Source organism: Globicephala melas, chromosome 3, assembly GCF_963455315.2.
Source record: "Globicephala melas chromosome 3, mGloMel1.2, whole genome shotgun sequence".
In the NCBI taxonomy this organism is placed as follows: Eukaryota; Metazoa; Chordata; class Mammalia; order Artiodactyla; family Delphinidae; genus Globicephala; species Globicephala melas.
This window is the reverse complement of record NC_083316.1, coordinates 170788346-170807075: the sequence shown is the minus strand read 5'-3', so window position 1 is coordinate 170807075 and position 18730 is coordinate 170788346. Positions and strand designations below refer to the sequence as shown.

Here is an 18730-nt window from a genome sequence, read left to right as displayed (position 1 = left end):
CTTTTACCAATCGGGTCGGTGGGGGGTGTAGACGCGGACTCGGCTGGAGACTCGGTGAGTCGGCGCGCGGCACAAACCCGGCGGTGGCCGGGAGCCAACAGCGCGCAGCTCGCGGCCCGGGCTGGAGGCCAGGCGCGGCCGGGGCAGGGCCAGACGCCAGGCGTGGGGCATGCGCCCCCCGAGTGGGCCCTGCGCCCCCCGAGCGGGCCCCGCGCGGTGAGGCTGGGGCAGGGGTGGGCCGGACTTTTAAATCGCGCGTTCTCTCCCGGGTGGGCGCCGCGCGCCCTGGAAGCCAATGAGGGGGCTCCCCAAAGTTGGTCAGGGACGTGGGTGGGGGTCCAGGGCCGGAAAGGCGATCCCAGTGGGTCGGAGTTGGTGTGGTTTTCTCTGCGACTCCATTGAAGATCTCACCCCCTGCCATATTGTACGGGGGCGGGCGCGGGGGTGACCGGGGGTCGCGAGCGTGTGCGCCCCCTCCCAGCGGAAGGAAGTGGTCTCTATGCGCGCGCGGGGGGCTGTGGTCGGGGTTGTTTCATCTACTCCCGTTGGAATCGGTGTTTTATTCGGGAGCCCCGAGGAGAGTGGGAGCGCCGGGTGGGGAGGGCAGTTCCCTGGCGACCCTCCCCAGCCTGGATGCTTTATTTATAAAGCGTCAGCTCTGGGGCAGAAAGGGGCCCCTGGAGGGGACACCACGGGGCCCGCGGCTGGGGTGGGCTCTGCCCGGGCCCTGACTCTCTGGCGGGGATCCCCGGGAAAAGCGCCCCGTGCCCCGTTCAGTGCCCCCCCCAGACACAAAAGCGGGCGCAGGAAGCTCGGGGAGCGCGCGTTGGTCAATTCCAACGTTCCGCGGACCCCGGGCGGCCGGTTTGTCAATAATCTTCCGTTTTCAGTCGCCCGGCCCGGAGGGGTTGCCCCCCCACCATGCAAATCGGCCGCTTTCCAAGAAGCCTTTGAAATCGGACTGGGGTTTCTGTCGTCTTATTTCTTCTCCCTTTTCAGTGTTTCTTTTCTCACTTCCTCCGGGCCGCCCCCTCCGGACTCTCCTAGCCCCCTCCCCAGCTTTCTGTCCCGCCCTCCCCCTCCTCTTCCCTTCGTGAAGTGAGGGCCCCCTTTCGCCACCCGTGGGCCCCAGCCTTGCACAACTCTTTAAATAACCGTGTTTTGCAAGCTCTGGGCCGAGCGGGTGACCTCTCTCTCCGGGAGGCATGGGGGGGGAGGGTGTGGCCCCAGATCCCTCCCTGCCCCCCCATCCAGGTCCCAAGGGCCACCCAGCACCCCCCCCATCCCCGCCCGGTCCCTGCCAGGGAATGCCTCTCCCCTAGGGTTGTCATAAAGTGGGGGTAGGGCCTGAGGACAAAGGGCTCTTGGGGGGGAGGGGTCCGGAGGGGGTGGGCGTCACCAGCTTAGGGTTAATGGCGGCCATGGGGGGGGTGCCCAGGCTAGAGCCCAGGGGGGCTCCGGGGTTCCCACCTGCCCCCTCCACCAGCCCCAACGTGGTGGCCTGCCCTGCTCCCCTCCCCCATCCGTGGACCCGGAAGGGTCATTAAACCCAGCAGGCCTGTGTGTGTGTGTGTGGGGGGGTGGCTTGAGGGGGCGTGGCTTCCTCTGGCCTCTTCCTTCTGCCCCCCAAAGAGGGGGGGCGTTGCCCAGAGCGTTTCCGTGGGGAGGGGGGGCTCATCTTGAAGTTGTCAAAGGTGGGGGAGGGGCAGCAGACCAGACTAGACACTGGGTGAGAAGTGTCCCCTCAGCACTTCTTGGGGCTGGTGGGGGGGGGCGTGACCGCCTGTCCCCGGGGGTTGGGGGCTGGGTGCTGTCCTGCTGCCTCTAAGGACAGGCTGTGCTGGTCATTCTCCAGCACTATGGCCTCTGAGAGGGTCTTTGTGCCCTGGGACCCCTGCCCCTGCTAGATACTGAGGCCCTTCGGGGACAGGTCCCTCCCTACTTTCCCACAGGGACCCCCTACCTGCCCCCCCCTCCCGCACTGCCCTTTCACCCATCCTGCTGGAAGACCCAGCACTGGGGACGGGGCCCCTCCCATGACTGGGGAGGCTGGGAGGGCCTACACTGCAAGACTCCCCTGGGGGGAGGCGGTCGTCAGGCTTCTCTTACCAGGTCACAGGAGGGGCCGGAAGGGCGGCCAGCCTGGTGACCCAGTGTCCGCCCGCTCCCAGGAGCCTCTGGCCGCTGGGCCCTCCTGTGTGTGGGCCGCCTTTGCCCCAGGAGCTGCTCAGGAGCCTTTGGGGATTCATTTGTTGGTTGGAGTGGCTCCTGGACCCTCCTGTGTTCTTGTGATGTACCATCTGTGGTGTCACTGCCAGGCGTGTTGGGTTCTGCCTAGTCTGTTTTATTGGCGGCCTGGGCGGGTGGGGGTGTGGCCTGGGCTTGGGTGAGTGGGGCTGGGGTGGGACCTGCATCCTCCTGTCCTTGGTGGTGCCCAGCTGTGCAGGGCTCTGGGACATCTGTACCCAGAGCCCGCCTGAGGCCCTGGTAAGGTAGGTTGGCAGTGGTCCGAAGGGACCCTGGACTGGAGGTAGAGCGCATTGCCTTCTGGGACCTTGGCCCCACTTGGGGTCCCAAAGGGCAGGGGAACTCCCTGCAGAAGGCACATGGGGGCCGCGTGGGAGGCTCTGACGTCACCCAGACCTGGGTTCAACTCCCAGCCTTGCCTGGAACCTGCTGTGTGTCCTCCAGCAGGGCAGCTCCGAGTCTCAGTTTTCCCCATCCGTGAAATGGGGACCATCCAGCCTCCTTCCCTAAGTCCAGCGAGTGCCTGCTGTGCTCCCGCCTTTACCATCACACACTCGCTTCATCCCTGCTTGGGCGCAGCGAGGTGGGTGCCATTCGGGCACCATTTTGCGGATGGGGAAACTGAGGCCTAGAGAGACTGAGGTTTAGGGATGGGGTGAGAACATGAGTGGGGAAGCTTTAGCCTGTATACAGTAGGTGCTCAATCTGGGTCGGCCATCGTGCTTGTGAGATGCCCGGAGCCCCCTGGGCCGTGAGCAGCACCTAGAACTCAGAACCGGAACCCAGAACTCTGGTGCCCAGTAGCTGGCTGTAGCCAATCAGAAGCCAGAAATGCTCTGTTCCCCTGTTTCTGTTTATGAAGCTATAATCCGAGGTCTTTCCCTGGGGTGCTGTCGTCCACTAAGTGTTTCTCTGTGGCCCAGACGGGTGGGGGCCGACTCGAGGCCCTCGGGAGTCCAGTGCGGGGTGCCCCTGCTTCCCAGCCCTCTGGAGGGTGGACAGAGTGGGGGCAGATGGGACGAACGTGCTCCTCCACCTCCAGGGAGGCCCCCAGGTTTGCACACTGATGGGCGTGGATGGAAACAATTTTCCCAGAGGCCTCTGAGGTCCGACCTGAGTGGGGAGGAGCCCAGGCGTGGTCTGACGGTCTCTCCTGTCCCCTCCAGGTTTCTGCTGACACGTGAATGAGCCACCCGCCAGCCGCCGCCCCCCAGTTCCCGGTGTGAGAAGGAGGCGTCGCCCGCCTGCCGCTGGCATGCCCCGCCAGCCCTGAGCCTGAGCCCGGCGGCCCCCGCCCCTGCCCCCCGCCACCCTGCACTGCCCCGGCTCCCCCGCGGCCCCCACACTGCAGTGCGGCCGGGCCCCCTCCCCCCAGGGGCCGCCCCCGCCGCCGCCGCCGCCCCGCCCTGGTGCCCGGGGCGGCCCGGCCCGCAGGGCCATGAAGCTGCAGGCCGTGATGGAGACGCTCCTGCAGCGGCAGCAGCGGGCACGCCAGGAGCTGGAGGCCCGGCAGCCGCCGCCGCCACCCCCCGAGCCCGCGGCCGGGCCCCCGGCCCGTGCCAGGGCCGCCCCGGACGAGGACAGGGAGCCTGAGAGCGCCCGGATGCAGCGGGCGCAGATGGCCGCGCTGGCTGCCATGCGAGCCGCCGCCGCCGGCCTCGGCCACGCGCCCAGCCCAGGCAGCTCCGAGGATGGGCCCCCCGGCTCAGAGGACGAGGACGTGGCCCCAGAGGGGGCACCAGGCTCTCCCCCCGCACCCGGCCGAGGCAGGGAGGCGGCCGGCCTCCCCGAAGGTGACGGCCACTTCGAGGGCTCCGACGATGACCTGTGAGTTGGGGTGTGTGGGCCCCCCACGCCGAGCACTTGCCATGTGCCGGCGGCTTTCAGCCCTGGGGACACAGCCATAGAGGAAGGACAAAACCCCTGTCCTGCTGTCCACCCAGGACATACCGTTCGTTAGAACTTCCCGGGGGACGGTGGACATTTCTCCACCCGCACCACCCAGGATCGGGGCCACCCGTCTCAGAAGGCTGACAGATACTTGAAGTGTGGCCGCTGCGGCTGGGATCTCCTCATGTAGCTTTATTTCACCTTAATTTAAATGGAGCTACTCACACGTGGCCAATGGCCCCTATCGCCTGGCGAGGCTGTACTAGATTTAGTGCCGGGGACAGATGATAGAGGCCGTAGCCCGGGTGCAGCCTACGCAGAGTGAGCATCCATTTGCCCCCGGACGTGCCTCCCCGGGGTCTGACGCAGACCCTGAGCGGGGCGCTGGCAAAACCCCAGTGGGAGCCTTCTGAGAAGACGTTTAACGAGCAAAGCAGCAGGGCGATTGCAGGCTGTGATCGGAGGTGCCAAGAAAATAAAGCAGGGGTCTTGGGGAGGGGGGTGGCTGAGGCCGGGGTCAACTTCAGGCAGTGGTGGGTGGAGGTCTTCCTGCGGAGGTGACAGCCTCTGGGAAGGGCAAGGGGGAGCGGGGAACAGCATGCCTGCCAGAGGGAACAGCCTCAGCAAAGGCCCCGAGGCAGGAACTGGGTTGGTATTTTCAAGGCCCAGCAAGGAAGCCTGTGCGACGGAGGGGACGGGAGGGGAGACGGGGTTAGCAGGTGGGCAGGGGCTGGGGTTTATGCCCAAGGGGCACCTCTAGTTGCTCTGAGCTGATTGGGGACAAGGAGAGTAAGGCCCACGGCCTGAGCTGGCCTCCTCACGGGCGCTCTCCACAACCAGAGCACGTGGGGCTGCTCACCCACGTCCAGACAGGGAAAACGAGGCAGGAGGCGGCACGGGCCTCGCCCTCTCCCCTGACCCGCGCCCCGTGTCTGCCCCAGGAAGCCGAAGTGGGAGGAGGAAGAGGAGGAGCTGGAGGAGGATCTGGGAGACGAGGACGAGGACGAGGACGAGGACTACGAGGACGAGGGGGGGCTCGGGCCCCCCGGCTCCGCCGGCCCGGGCCCCGCATCCTTGTTTCCCCGCAAGGCCCAGCCGCTGCAGGCATACCGCGGCGATGGCGGGCCCCGGGCTCTGGGCGGCCAGGAGCGCCCGGGGGCTGGCCCGGCCCTCCCCGGAGGGGCTGCCCACGCAGTGCCACAGCTGCAGCCGCCGGACCACGGGGACTGGACGTACGAGGAGCAGTTCAAGCAGGTGGGCCTCGCGTCCTAACAGGGGCTGTGGGCAGTCGCTGCCAGGGGGTCAGGCGTTCTCGTGGAAGCCACGGTGTGGGGTCGTGTACGTGGGTGGGACGGGCTGGCCGGTAAACGCGTGCATGTGGGGACACGAGGGGGAAGTTCAGGGGGCTCCATCTGCACCAGAGAACAAGCAGAGAGATAGAGCAAGGGAGGGGGTCCTGAGCAGAGGGACCGGGCCTGGGAAAGGCCGCGCGCCTGGACGAGGCTCCGTGGGGCTCATGGGTGTGGCTGGCAGGCGGGCAGGGGCGGGGGCTCAGGGGCGCAGGGCCAGAGGCCTCGTCCGTGGCGTCGAGTCTGGTCTCTTGAGCCTGTGGCTGGGGAGAGGGGGGTGAGCAGGGGTTGGCCGCATCGGTGTGGACGGCCGAGCAGCTCCTGGGGGCTCCAGAGGGGTGGGGAGGAAGCGGGCCGTCCTGGTGCCTTCCCCGCGGGCGGCCAGGGCAGAGGAAGTGGCCGGGCGGGGGATCCTTTGAAGTTGGGCCTCGCTGGGCTGGGCAGATGGAAACCAGATGGCGGCCGGGGCGGCCGGCTGGGCTTGCATTCCAGCCTGAGGCCAGCTGGGCCCTGCCCCGACCTCCGAGAGTGGACGGTGGGGACCTAACCTCCCAGGCCCAGCGCCTGAGCCTCATCTGAGGCTACGGACGCGCCAGGCACATGGGAGCCGGGAGGTGGCCGTGTATGGCCTTGGGGCACCCTCCCTCCGTGCTGGCTTCCAGGATGGGCAGTGGGATCCTCCTGGAAGGACCATGAGGCCCAGCCGCCGTGTGGGAAAAGGGCACTGGGATTCTGGCAACCCTCAGAAAGCTCAGATAAAGTACAGAACTGGAAACTGGACACACAGCGTGAGAGGAACAAGCCAGGGGCTGTGACGGGAGAGACGGGGCAGGTATAAAGGCAGAAGGGGACGGTGCCCGCGGGGTGGGCACGGCCAGGGCAGCGGCCCCGAGGCAGGAGGCCAGCCTGAGGAATGGGCAGGAAGGTTAATCCCCTGCCCAGGCATCTCGGGATGGGTGGGGCTGCCTGGCTTCCGGCTGGGTCCTGGCACGCGGGCGGCAGTGCCAAGGGGTGGGATGACAGCCAGCAGACGTCATCTCCTTAGGGCGTGGCTGGCCGCTCCCCACGCGTGGCCCCGGCTGCCCCCTCCCGCCTGAAGGCTTTTCCTCTGCGTGTGGACCCCAGCCTGAGCCAGTGCCTGGGATCGGGGTCCCCCCGACCCTGCTCCCTGCCTCAGTTTCCCTCCTCTTCTTGAGGAGCTGCTTGTGGCTGGGTTGCCGTCTGTCTAGTTCTGCAGATAAGAAAACAGGGGCGAGGCATTGGGGGTGGGGGACGGGTTTCCCAGAACCGAGCTCTTGACGTCTGCTGGTGTCAAAATAACACAAACGGGAACCTCATGGGCGAGTTATATTTATGGACTCGCCGAATATTTGCCATCTGCCCTGAGTCCAACCATCAGGAAGCCCCAGGCTGGGGACCAGAGCCAGACACCTCCCACCCCCCGCCTCACAGGGTCACGGCCAGGCCAGAGGAAGGGACAAGGCCGCAGCCCCTGTGGGGTTGGGGGTCGACAGGTAGCCCCGGCCCCGCCCAGCAGCTTCTGCTGCGTGGCCCAACACTGGCGGGAGACGGGGCTTGGGTGGCCAGGCCAGGCGGAGTCCAGGGATCAGGTGTCCTGGCCGCAAAGCCCCCTCGGCCCATCAGGAGCAAAGGGCCTCCAGGGGCCATTGTCCCGCTAGTCTTTGGACACGATGATGATGTCTCGAGGACTCCCAGGGTCAGGGCACGGTTGGGGAAACTGAGGCCCAAGGGGCCCAGGGAACCCAGGTCACACAGTCAGTCTCACGCTTACAGAGCGCCTACTGGATACACAGCTCCCCTGCTGGACTCAGAGAAGGTCCGTAAACAAACGGGGAGGAAGGGGTGAGGAGACGTGACCTGGCATCCAGCTGAGGATGTGGGGAGGCCTCTCGGGATGTGGCACTTGCTCCAGGCCCGGTCGGAGAAGGAGCTGGGCCCTCACACTGAGGGATGGTGGTGCGGCAGGCAGAGGAAACAGCCCGTGCAAAGGCCCCGGGGTAGGATGCAGCTTGGCTTGTGTGTGGAGGCCAGACGCCGCCGCCCGGCTGGGCCCTGCGGGGGATGGAATTGGATTCCAAGACGGTGGGGGTTGAGGGAAGTTGTGGGCAGGCGGGGGGCTGCCCTGCAGCGCCAGGATCCTGCGCCTGCCTGTTTGTGCCAGGTCCAGCTGCCAGCACTGCCCTCCCGCCCAGCTGGCCAGGCATCTGTGCGGCCAGTGTCAACAGTGGCCTGGGCTCAGGCAGCCCAGCAGATGTCGGGGGCTGTGTTGACTCTGGCGCCTGCCCCACCCCCTTCCTGGCACGTGGCAGCCGGGCCGGCCGGCCGCCTGCTTGGCACCATCACTGCCTCTTCCTCCCCGGTCTTGGCAGGGCCCAGGCCTGACTTCCGCCCGAAAACCCTCGACAGCCGTGAAATTCTGCCGCCGGCTACAGGGTCTGGGGGGCAGCCAGGCTGGGGAGGGGCCGGGAGCAGCGGGCTCAGGGCCACGGAATCTTTCCTTGAAAGCCTGGAACCTCGCTGCCGTGGGGCCCCAGGGACTCAAGCTGGTGGAGGCCAGCACTGGCTGGGATCGTCGCGTGTCATGGGGAGCGAATAGGATCTCAGCCTGCGGCCACCAGGCATGGCACCCTGGTGAAATCCTGGTGGTTTCCTGTTACCAGCAGGGCTGTGCCACCGTGGGATTTTAAGCAAGCGGAGTCTTAACTGCAGAGCTTCAGCCACTTAAGCATTTGAAGCTGTAGCTTCGATGATTCAAACGCCGGGGTTTTTATTAACAGCTTTATTGACTTAAGATTCACCTAGCACATAATTCAGCTGTCGAAAGCGCGATTTGGTGGTTTCTCGTACATTCACGGGGTTGTGCAGTCAATTTTAGAACATGTTCATCACCTCAAAAATAAACCTTTTAAAATGTACCCTTTAGCTCTTACCCCCACCCCCTCTTCTAGCCCCTGACAAACAGGAACCCACTCTCTGACTCTGTGGATCTGCCTGTTCTGGACGTTTCCCATCCGTGGAATCACACCCTGTGTGTCCTTCTGTGTCTGGCTTCTCTCCCTGAGCCTCGTGTTCTGGGGCTCCGTCCACGTAGTGGGAGTGTCAGGGCTTCACCCCTCTTTGTGGCTGAGTGATGTTCCATTCTACGCATGTATATCCTGGACTTTATTTACCCATTCTTCCACCCCCGGATACTGGGTCGTTTCTCCCTTTGGCTGCTGTGAACGTGCGTGTACAAGTCTGTGCGTGAACGCGTGCTTTCAGTCCTCACGGGCACGTACCCAGGAGTGGAGGCGCTGCGTCATGTGGTAACTCTGTGTTTAACCTCCTGAGGAGCTGTTGTTCACAGTGGCCGCTCCATTTTGCATCCCCGCCAGCCACACGAAGGTTCCAGTTTCTCCACGTCCTCTCCGACGCTTGTGGTTAGGACTTTGGTTCCAGCCGTCCTGGCGGGGTGGCGTGCAATCTCACTGTGGTTCTGATTTGCATTAAAGGTCGGGATGATTATCTTCCCTCTTCTCCAAGGTCGTGTCTGCTCCCCACAACTTGTAAATGAGCTCAGAGGTATAGAGATGACAGTTCTAGGTGGTATTTGTCGCCCAACTGTGCGCAGGCGGCAGGTGGAGCGTCTCGCGTGTGTCTCGTGTACCTTGGTTTCGTGGTGAGGCGGGGGGCGCTGTGTTTGCCCCGTCGTACAGTGGTGGAAGCTGAGGCACGGAGCCGTCAGGCAGCTTTGCCCACAGTCACACGGGGGAGGTGTCAGAGCTGGGATTCGGCCCCAGGGTGTACTGGAGGAGTGGACAGATGGTGAGGGGCAGGGGGCACGCCCCCCTGGCTGCAGGTTTCGGGGGAGCCCGGGTGGCCCTCCTCGTCTGAAATGGAGGCGGTTGGTCCAGGGCCCAACAGCAGGGTGTCAGGACCCGGTGCCTGGACACACAGGCCCCCAGGCAGGAAAGGACCCCGCCCGTCCCCTCTCCCCTCCCTGGGCCTCCTGGGGCCTGTTGAATTCCCGTGGGTGTCCTCCTCCACCCCAGCGTGTGTGGCCTCGGAAATGGGTTCAAGCAACTTGGGGTGGAGCCCTGGGCCTCAGATGCATCCTCAGCAGGAGGCCGGGGTCACATTTTGGGTTTTTTTTTTTCTGCTCCTTTCGCCTCACTTCGATTTTTTTAAATTATGGAAGGTACACATATATACATTTTTAAAGTCCTTTTTTGATGCCAGAAGTGACACTTGACACCATTCCGCTGGGGGATAAAACGGGAGGGATTCCAGTGAGGCCTGAGGCCTGCCAGCCCCCTCTGTGACCTAGCTGGCGGCAGCTACGGTTTTCCCAGGCCTTTCTCTGTCCATTTACACAGAAATGTGACGCGTAAGGTATCGAAGTGTGGTCTCTCGGGGGTCTGCCAGGATCTGCCAAACGCTGAGCTGGACGTACTGCTTTTCTCGTTTTTTCTCATAATTTTTACTCTGCATCTGTCTGTTTCATCAGAGTGTTTCAAGTAGCCGAGTTCTTTTTAGCCGTTGCGGGTTCCCTTGTGGAGCTGACACCAGCACGCTGGTCTGTTTTCCTGTTTCCCTGTTGTAAACAACACTGCAGTGAACATCTCTGGGCTCGTGAGGGTTGCTTGGGGCTGAATGGGGTGGGGTTAGGGAGCAGGAATTGCCGGGACTCCAGGAAGAGGTGGCAGATGGTTTCTTCATCCTACCTGGGAGCCCCCGGAGGCTGGGGGCCCAGAGAGGGACACACGTACTTCAGCCCTGAAGAGTCAGGGCTGAGCCAGAGGGAAGGCTGCCCAGAGGAATGGGCTTTGGAGCTGGGGCTTTGCAGGACATGTAAGAGTTGGCCAGATGGAAAGAGAAGGGTTAGGGCCTGCATCTTGGAATGGCGTGGCTGGAACATAAAGTGGGAGGGGTAGGGGTGGGCAGACATTAGGGCAAAGCAAAGGGGGGCTCAGAGGGGGGCCTTAGCATGGTTTAGTGCTGGGGGAGGGAGAGGGACGCTGGGAGAACCTTTCTGGGCTCCACAGTCCAGGCAGGAGTGGAAGAGGCCAGCGCTACAGCCGGTCCTGTGGGACCAGGGTGGAGGAGGAGAATTTTTTGGTGGAGTGTGTTCTGGGCACACAGGCTGGAGGTCAGGCACTGGCTTCTGAGCCCAATGACATTGAGCCGGTTTGCTTGGGGCAGCGTGGGCTGGGCCCAGGCCCATGGGTCCTGCAGGCCAGCTCTGGCGCCGAGCGTCTTCCTGGGGCGCCAGGGTCCCTGGGCCCCGTGCTGGGGGCGGGACCGGTGCCAGGAAACCCCCCGGGAGCCCAGCTCTGCCCGCCTGGGACAGCGCCCACCTCATCAAAGCCACTGCGGCTGCTGGCGTGGAGCCAGATGGGCCGTGGCGGGCGTGGGGAGGATGCCGCCTGCAGCCCTGGCACTGTGCCCCCACCCGTGCCAGCCCTGGGAACCACACTGACTCAGCCGGAAGAGCCTTATCTGGCCCTGGCGCCACCGCCCGGCTGCCCGGTCACCACCGAGGGGTCACTGCCGCTGTGGCCTGGCCCCCCACGCCCACCGCTGCTCCCCACCCCGGTGGCCACCGCCAAGCGCCCAGCCCCTCCCCACGCTTTCTAATGATACACATGGTGCTGGAGGACGTGGTGCCCGGCGGGCGTGGGGTGCACGGGGGGTCCAGCCTGCTGACGTGGGCGAGCGCGTGTGCGTGGGGACGTGGTGGCTGCGTGGGGTCCCTGTGGGCTGGGGGTTCCCGTCTCGAGGGACCCCGTGCGTGTCAGTGTCTGTTTGCAGAGCCGGGGCTCTGGGGGCGTCTTGGGCCCCCCTGTGGTGTCCGTGACCACGCGCGTGCCGGCGTGGCTCCCGTGTGTCTGTGTGCATGGTCTGGGGCCACGTGGACCCATCTGCAGTGTCTCGTGTATCTGTCACCTCAGGCGCCTGCTTGTGTGTCCCCGTTTCTGGAGTGTTTGTGCACGTCTGCGTGCACCCCCGTACGACTTGGCCCTGGCATGTGTGGACGTGTTGTGAGTGTGTCCTGGGGTCTGGGTGGCTGAGCTTGTGTATCCGAGTGTGTCGATCCCAGCGCTTTGCCTGTTCCACACGTCTGTACGGTGGATGACAGGTGACCCTTTCCCGTGGCTGTTTTGTGTGCACATGGCTGTATGCTTGTGGGTCTGCAAGCACACACGTGTGTGTGCACGTGTGCCCGTGTGTGAGCCTTGCGTCCCCCCCCGCCGGCCCTGCTGGCCCCGTGTCTCGGGAATCTTGAGCGTGCGGTGGGGCCCATTAACCGTTAGCCAGAAAGTCACGTTGCCCCAGTCAGTGGCTTGAATCGGCGGCCCGGGCACAGGTCAGCTGCCCGCGCCCGTCCGCGTGGCTTCCCGAGCCGCCTTGCTGACGCAGCCCCAGGGAGCCGCGAGGTGTGACCAGGGCCTCAGGGGCTGCAGGGGGTCCCACCGCCAAGTTACATCCCTTCCTCCCCTCACGTGCTGTGTGATCTCGGACAGGGGTGCGCCCTGTCTGATCCAGGGGTGCAGTCGGGGGGTGCTGAGCAGGGCTCACCTGCTCTGTGCCTCAGTTTCCCCACCTGAGACAAAGACCCTTCAACCCACCGAGCCTTCTGATCTTGAGCCAGCACCCCCTGTGGTGACTTGGGGGGGCATCCCGGGCCCTCTGGAAGGCCCAGCGACCCCGTTTGCAGACGCCATCCCCTGCTCCGGGAGGATCCGGGGGCAGCTGGGGTTGTGGGCTGTGGGTGGGCACACGTGGGGGCGGGGCCGGCCCGCCCTCCTCTGCTCGCCCAGTTGCGCTCGGCCAGAGGACAATTGGGGGTCACGGGGTTAAACGGTAACCAATCTGCCTATTGAAGGCCCCAGCTCGGGACGCAGCCGTGCCCCTCGTCAGGGCCGGCGGGGGTCTCGTGGGGCCGAGGGATGTGGCGGACACAGAGTCAGCGCCGCCTGCCGCCACCCCCGCCTTCCAGACAATGAGCAAGAAACAGATGAAACCCTAATTCCAGGAAGAAACCTATCGGGGGGCACGAATGGGCACGTCTGCCCAAAATCTCAGAATGGGGACCTTGCTTGGAAATAGGGTCTTTGCAGGTGTGATGCAGTTAAGATGAGGCCATAGTGGAGGAGGGTGACCAGTGCCCTTAGAAATAGAGGAGGGACACACAGAGACAGAAAATGGCCGTGTGACGTTGGCGGCAGAGACTGGGGTGATGCAGCCACAAGCCCAGAGGCCCCAGAAGCTGGACGAGGAAGGGAGGACCCTCCCCCGTGCCTCTGGAGGGAGCGCAGCCCTGCCTCACCTGGATTCTGGATGTCTGGGCTCCAGAGCCGTGTAAGAAAAAACCCCTGTGCCAAGCCCCCCGGCCTGTTGCCGCCCCAGGAAATGAATGCAAACTCCAGTGAGGGCTTTGGGTCCCTGATCCTTGGGGCTCAGCAATGCCGGGCAGATTCTCAGGGAGCCTGCCCGGCCGTGGGGCCTCCTTAGGGGACCCTGACTGTGTGGTCCACGGGGTCATGGGACTGCTTTACGGCGCAGAGGCCGGGCTGGGCACCCGTGTGCGTGTGTGTCTGAGTCTGGGCCTTCCACAGGCATGTGTGGAGTGCCTGCTGTGTACCAGCCCCATTCTGGGCACCAGGTATGCACCTGTGAACAAAGCAGACAGAAGTGGCCACGTGGCAGTGGGGGCCAGGTGGGTGCAGCGGCCGAGGGCGGGCCGTCTGGGGCCATTATCTGAGAGCCAGCCAGCGGACGAGGGTGTGTCTGTGTTTGTGTGTCTGAGTCTGGCTGGACGGGTGTGTCCATATGCGCCTGGAGACCACGCCAGGTGGTGGGACCTGCTGGGTCTGGGCAGGGCTGAGGGTCCACGTGTTGGGGTGGGAGCATGCGTCCAAACAGGGCTGGGAGGGTCCGTGTGCAGCCATGGGGCAGACCCGGGTCCATGCCACGTAGAGGTCCAGGTGGGGGGGCCATGTGGTCTGTCTGGGCGGGGCCCGGGGTTCTCTCAAGGCGGGGGTGTGCCTCCTGCTACTGTCCCTGGGGGTAGGTGGGGCATCTCTGTCCAGGCTGGAGTGGCCGTGGGCCCTGGGGCTGTGTCACATTCTCTTTCTGCCCCGTGAGGGGTCTCTGAGGGTCCCCGTGGCCACCCCAGCCTCTGCCCTGTTAGGTTATGTCCCCCAGCCCACCACCCATGGCTTCCAGTGTGGGTCTTCCGGGCTTGTGAGGCCCCTACCCAGGGGGTCGCCCCCAGCCCCAGGGGCTGCCAACTCTGGTCGGGGTGGGCCGCCGCTCCTTCTCTCTTTTTTTTTTTTTTTTTTTTTTGCGGTACGCGGGCCTCTCACTGTTGTGGCCTCTCCCGTTGCGGAGCACAGGCTGCGGACGCGCAGGCTCAGCGGCCGTGGCTCACGGGCCTAGCTGCTCCGCGGCATGTGGGATCTTCCTGGACCGGGGCACGAACCCGTGCCCCCTGCATCGGCAGGCGGACTCGCAAGCGCTGCGCCAGCAGAGAAGCCCTTCCTTCTTTACTTTATCCCCCCTTTTAGGACGAGCCCCGTTATGTTGTTCCACGGGGCTCTGACCGGGCCTGGGCCCTTGCTGGAGGCTGGAACTCGTGTGACTCCCCCAGGCCACCCTGCCTGGCATGGGGGAGCCGGGCCTGGAACCTGGCCGGGGACAGACGGACCCTCTGTCCTTTTCCTCTCTTCTTTCCGATCTCCACCCTCATCTGCCCACCTGCCCCCGTCACCCTGTAATTACTCCCAGCTGCCCTTTTCCCGTGAGTGCCCAGCGGATGGCGTGCGTGGGCCTGGCTGCCACCCTCTCCCGGCCTGGCGGCCCCTGCCTCAGCTGGCACCCTGCCCGGCCGACGGCCCGCCCGGCCCCTCCCTGTGTCCTCTAGCTGGCGCACGCATCCACCAACAGGGTGCCCAGTTCTTGGACGAGAAGTGGGGCCTGAGGGCACCTCTGGGGCGCGGCTTGCGGGATCTTAGTTCCCTGACCAGGTATTGGACCCACATCCTTCGCAGTGGAAGTGCAGGCTCCTAACCGCTGGCCCACCAGGGAGTCCCTGAGGGTTATTCTTTTCTTCGATGCCATTGCCGTCTGGGGGGAGCCCAGCCAAGCTGGGGTGCGGGTGGTAGCTGCTCCTGACACCCTCCTTCTGGGCACCGTTTCCCCGTCTGGAAAACAGGGGCAGTGTCCGAGCTGGTGTTCTGTTGTCATCACTGTCGGTTACCGGTCACCGAGAGTCCTGGTGGAGGAGAGCGGGCGTGGTGGGCACCAGCTCGGCCCCCGGGTGCCCAGCGTGGGTCTCATCTGTCCTCCTCATTCCCTGCAGGAGCTGCTCCCTGGGCGGCGGGATGTTTCAGGAGCAGAGTCCCCCTCTTGCGGTCGGCGGGCGGGTTTGTTGGCAACCTGAGCCCGCTGGCCGCCGCGGGCAGGTTCTGTTTTACCGTCGGCCTGGAGTCCGGCAGAGGCTCCTGCAGGTGTGCCGGGCGGGAACCCCCAGCCCTGAGCCGTCCAGGGCCCCTTCCTCTTGACTCCTGGGCGGGAGGCGGGAAGCACCCCCGTTCCTTCCTGTGCTGTCTGGGGGAGGCCCGGGGACGGTGGGGACCCGGTCGGCACAGCCAGGGAGGGGCAGCAACCTGCTGTCTTATGCTACTGCACTTCCGTCCCGCGAACCCGGGCTGGGAGTGACGGGGCCCTCGCTCCCGGGGCAGGTGGATCCTCACGCACAGCCGGACCGCTAGGAGAGTCCCTTCTGGTGCTTTCCCGGCTGCCGGCGGCTCTTCTGCAGGGAAACAGGGCTGCTTCCTTTCAGAAGAAACCCCATGGTAGGAGTTTTAATCCCCGGGCGCCAGGCTCAGAACCCTGAGCCAGCAGCTAAGTGGCAGCTAGACAATCGTCCTTGGGTTTTGGGGGCCTGGAACCCCCAAACGAAATGCCCTGAGAGCAGCATGCAACATCGGGTTCGTAATTGCTGGCGGGAGGGAGGGAGGGAATGAAGAGGGAGAAGATTCTGGATTTTTGGCTGTCTGACTCCAAAGCATTTGCCCGGTGCCCCCTGAGTGCCAGGCGGTCTCGGGCAGGGTCCCACCCCCAGCCCCACAAGGCTCTGAGGTGGTCCAGAGGCACCAAGGGGCTCAGTACTGGGTTCGAGTCCAGCTCTGCGGCCTTCTCTCAGCACCTCGGTTTCCCCGTCTGTGAAATGGGCTCCCATGCAGATAGCAGTCTGCTCAGAGCCAGGCCTGTGGGTGGGGGCTCCCAGGTGGATGGGAGGCGGCCCGCCCGGATTTGCATGTCGTTTGCATGCCGCAGGGCTGCTGCCTTCCTAGAAGTTTCTCCTCATGGTTCCCCATCCTGAGTGCGTCCTCAGTGCTGGGCCTGCTGGCATCCCCAGCTGTGACATGGAGCTGGCGGGTGACAAGCCTTGTCCTGCCACCAAGGTGGCTCCTCCTCCCTGCCCCCCAACCCCCCACCCATTTTCCTGGAGCCAGACTCTTCTCTCTCTGCAATCTGCTCCCATGGTTCCCTCGTCCCCCACCTGGAGGACCCAGGTGCACCCTGCCCACTTCACAGGTGGGAAGACTGAGGCTCCAGGAGACCCCAGTTACATGAAAGGTTGACCCAGAGACGAGGGCACTTCCCCGGAACCTCACCACCTGGAAATCCAGGAAGAAGCGCCTTTAATCGTCAGCTTCGTGGTCAGGCTCTCTGACTTGTTTCTGGAACCTTTATTAGTATTTGTTCCGTGGGGGGGTGGGGGGTGCCGTGTCTTTTCGGAGAGGGGGCACATGCTGGTTGGTTGGGGGGGTGGGGGTTGGCCAAGCTGGCAGATGTTTCTGCCTGGCCCAGAATCACTTCCCCAATTTCCTGCAGGCCCAGTGGGGGCCCCTGCAGCCCTGGAGCGCTGACGGGAAATGAAAGGGCCATGTGGCCCTGCGTCTGGCGGGGGTGGGTGGCCTCAGGGGTCAGGTGCGCCAGGAGGGCACTTGCGGGAAGAGCCTGAGGTCGCCCGGTGAACACTGATTAAGCCCCTACTGTGTGCAGCAGCAAGGCTGCCCTTCCCCCATCCTGCCGCAGGGATGGCCGGCTCCAAAGACGCCCCCCTCCCTCACCACCTCCGCCTGCCCGTGTGTGACTCCTGCTGTCCCCCTCGCAGGCCTGGGGCTCCCAAGGGTTGTCTGGGTCTCTCTTGGGCATCCAACACGGGCCTTAACATACAGAAGGTTGGGAATTCCCTGGCAGTCCAGTGGTTATTAGGACTCTGCACTTTCACTGCTGTGGGCCCGGGTTCAACCCTTGAACTAAGATCCCGCAAGCCGTGCACCGCAAACAGTGTCGTGCAGCCCAGGAAAAAAAAAAAAGCATACAGAAGGTGCTCAGTCACGGCCGCAAGATGGATTGACCTGGCCGCAGCCCCGAGGGCTTGACAGGGAGGGTTCCAGACTACGGGTGCTTCCGCCCCACCCGGCCTCCCCGCGCCAGACTTCATCTGTCCGTCCATCCATCCATCCATCCGTTTGTCCCTGCCCCGGGGTCTCTGGGGAGGGGGCGAGAAGGGGCAGGAGCGCACCCTCTGGGCTGGGCTGCGGAAGAGGACGGTTACAGCGGGGCTACAGCGGGGCGGCACCAGTGCCGGACCGAGACCCGCACGGAAGCCCCTGGCCGCCTCAGTGGGCACGAGGGGAGGGGCCGTGGGGGATGTGGGTGCCGCCCCCGCCCCACCCGTGCCCTGCCCCGTCCCGTCCCCCAGCCCTGCGCGTGGGCGTTTCTGTGAATGGGGGAGGCTGGTTGGCCCCCAGGGACCCAGCCCCTGCCCACCTGGGTAACGGCTGCCAGCGCTGAGTCATGGGGCAGCAGGGCCTCCCAGGGCCCGATAATGTGAGGAGGGGCTTTATCAGCTGGGGTGGGGCCACCAGGAGGGGGAGCCAGGTGGGGGGACCAGCAATGCAGAGGCCCCGGGCAGGAGCAGGCTGGGAGCAGCGAGGGACCAGTGCTGGGGAGGGACCAGGTGCAGGCATCTGGGGGGCCAGGACCACAGCCTGGCAGGCAGGAGGCCTGGCTTCTTCTGACAGCAGCAGGGAGTCAGGGGCCTCCTCGGAGCAGGGGAGACACAGCCTGACCTCGATGTAAAGATTAAAAGCTCCCCGGACTCTCCACCCTGGGGGGCTGCAAGGAGGAAGTGTCATCCTATTGTTCTTGGGTGTTCTGTGGGGGGACGTTGAGGGATAAAAACCAGCTGTGCGGGCTTCTCTGCTCTTTCAGTGCAGTTTCACTTTGCTTACAGGAGTTACAATGAATCAGTTCTTGTCCAAAGCCCAAAGAATATAGAAATAGTGAGATTGGTAATGATAGCCAAAAAATGGAAATAACCCAAATGCCCATCAGTGGCGAATGGATAAACAAATGTGGTCCATCCACACACGGGAGCATCACTTAGCCGTGAAAAGGGGTGAAGCCCCGACACTCGCTACCACGTGGACGGACCCTGAGAACACGATGCTCAGTGAGAGAAGCCAGACACAGAAGGACACACAGGGTGTGATTCCACTGATGGGAAACGTCCAGAACAGGCAGATCCGCAGAGACAGAGAGTGGGTTCCTGGTTGTCACGGGCTGGGGAGGGGGAGGGGGGTGACTCCTGATGGGGACGGGGCTTCCTCTGGGATGATGGAATGTTCTGGAACTAGATAGGGGTCGTGGTTGCAGAACAATGTTCAGTGCACCAAAGGCCACTGAATTGTTCACCTTAAAATGGTGAATTCTGTGTTACGTGACTTTCACCTCCATAAATATTCTTTTGAACGATCCAGGACCAGGTAGGTGAGATGAAGGCCCTGCGGCTCCCGGGCGGCGCCAGCCGTGCCTGACGCCTCACTCCGCCGTTCATCCTTGTCCGTTCCCAGACCCCCTCCGAGGGCCGGGGTTCCAGCGGGGTCCCCATGGTCCCCACACATGGACGGTGTCTGTTCCTGCCGTTCTGGCCGTGGGGGGAGCCATCCTTCTCTGGTTGCCCATATGAGCCGTATTGGACACAAGTGCAAAAACGGGCCTTTTTCCGGACTTCCCTGGCGGTCCAGTGGTTAGGACTTGGGGCTTCCACTGCAGGGGCCCCGGGTTCAATCCCTGGCCGGGGAACTAGGATCCCACAGGCCACACGGTGGGGCCAAAAAAAAGAAAAAAACCACAAGGGGGCCTTTTCCACCTGTTCCCAG

General features: G+C 64.2%; 1 protein-coding gene across 1 annotated transcript in view; it reads left to right on the top strand.

Moving 5' to 3' along the window:
• The first annotated feature begins 3685 nt into the window (after positions 1-3685).
• ARID3A (AT-rich interaction domain 3A) overlaps positions 3686-18730 on the top strand; it is a 32212-nt gene continuing 17167 nt past the window's right edge. Inside the window, exons 1-2 of the mRNA XM_030845564.2 lie at positions 3686-4074; positions 5079-5391. Of these exons, the coding sequence (XP_030701424.1) occupies positions 3686-4074; positions 5079-5391 (702 nt within the window). The remainder of the gene's footprint in view (positions 4075-5078; positions 5392-18730) is intronic.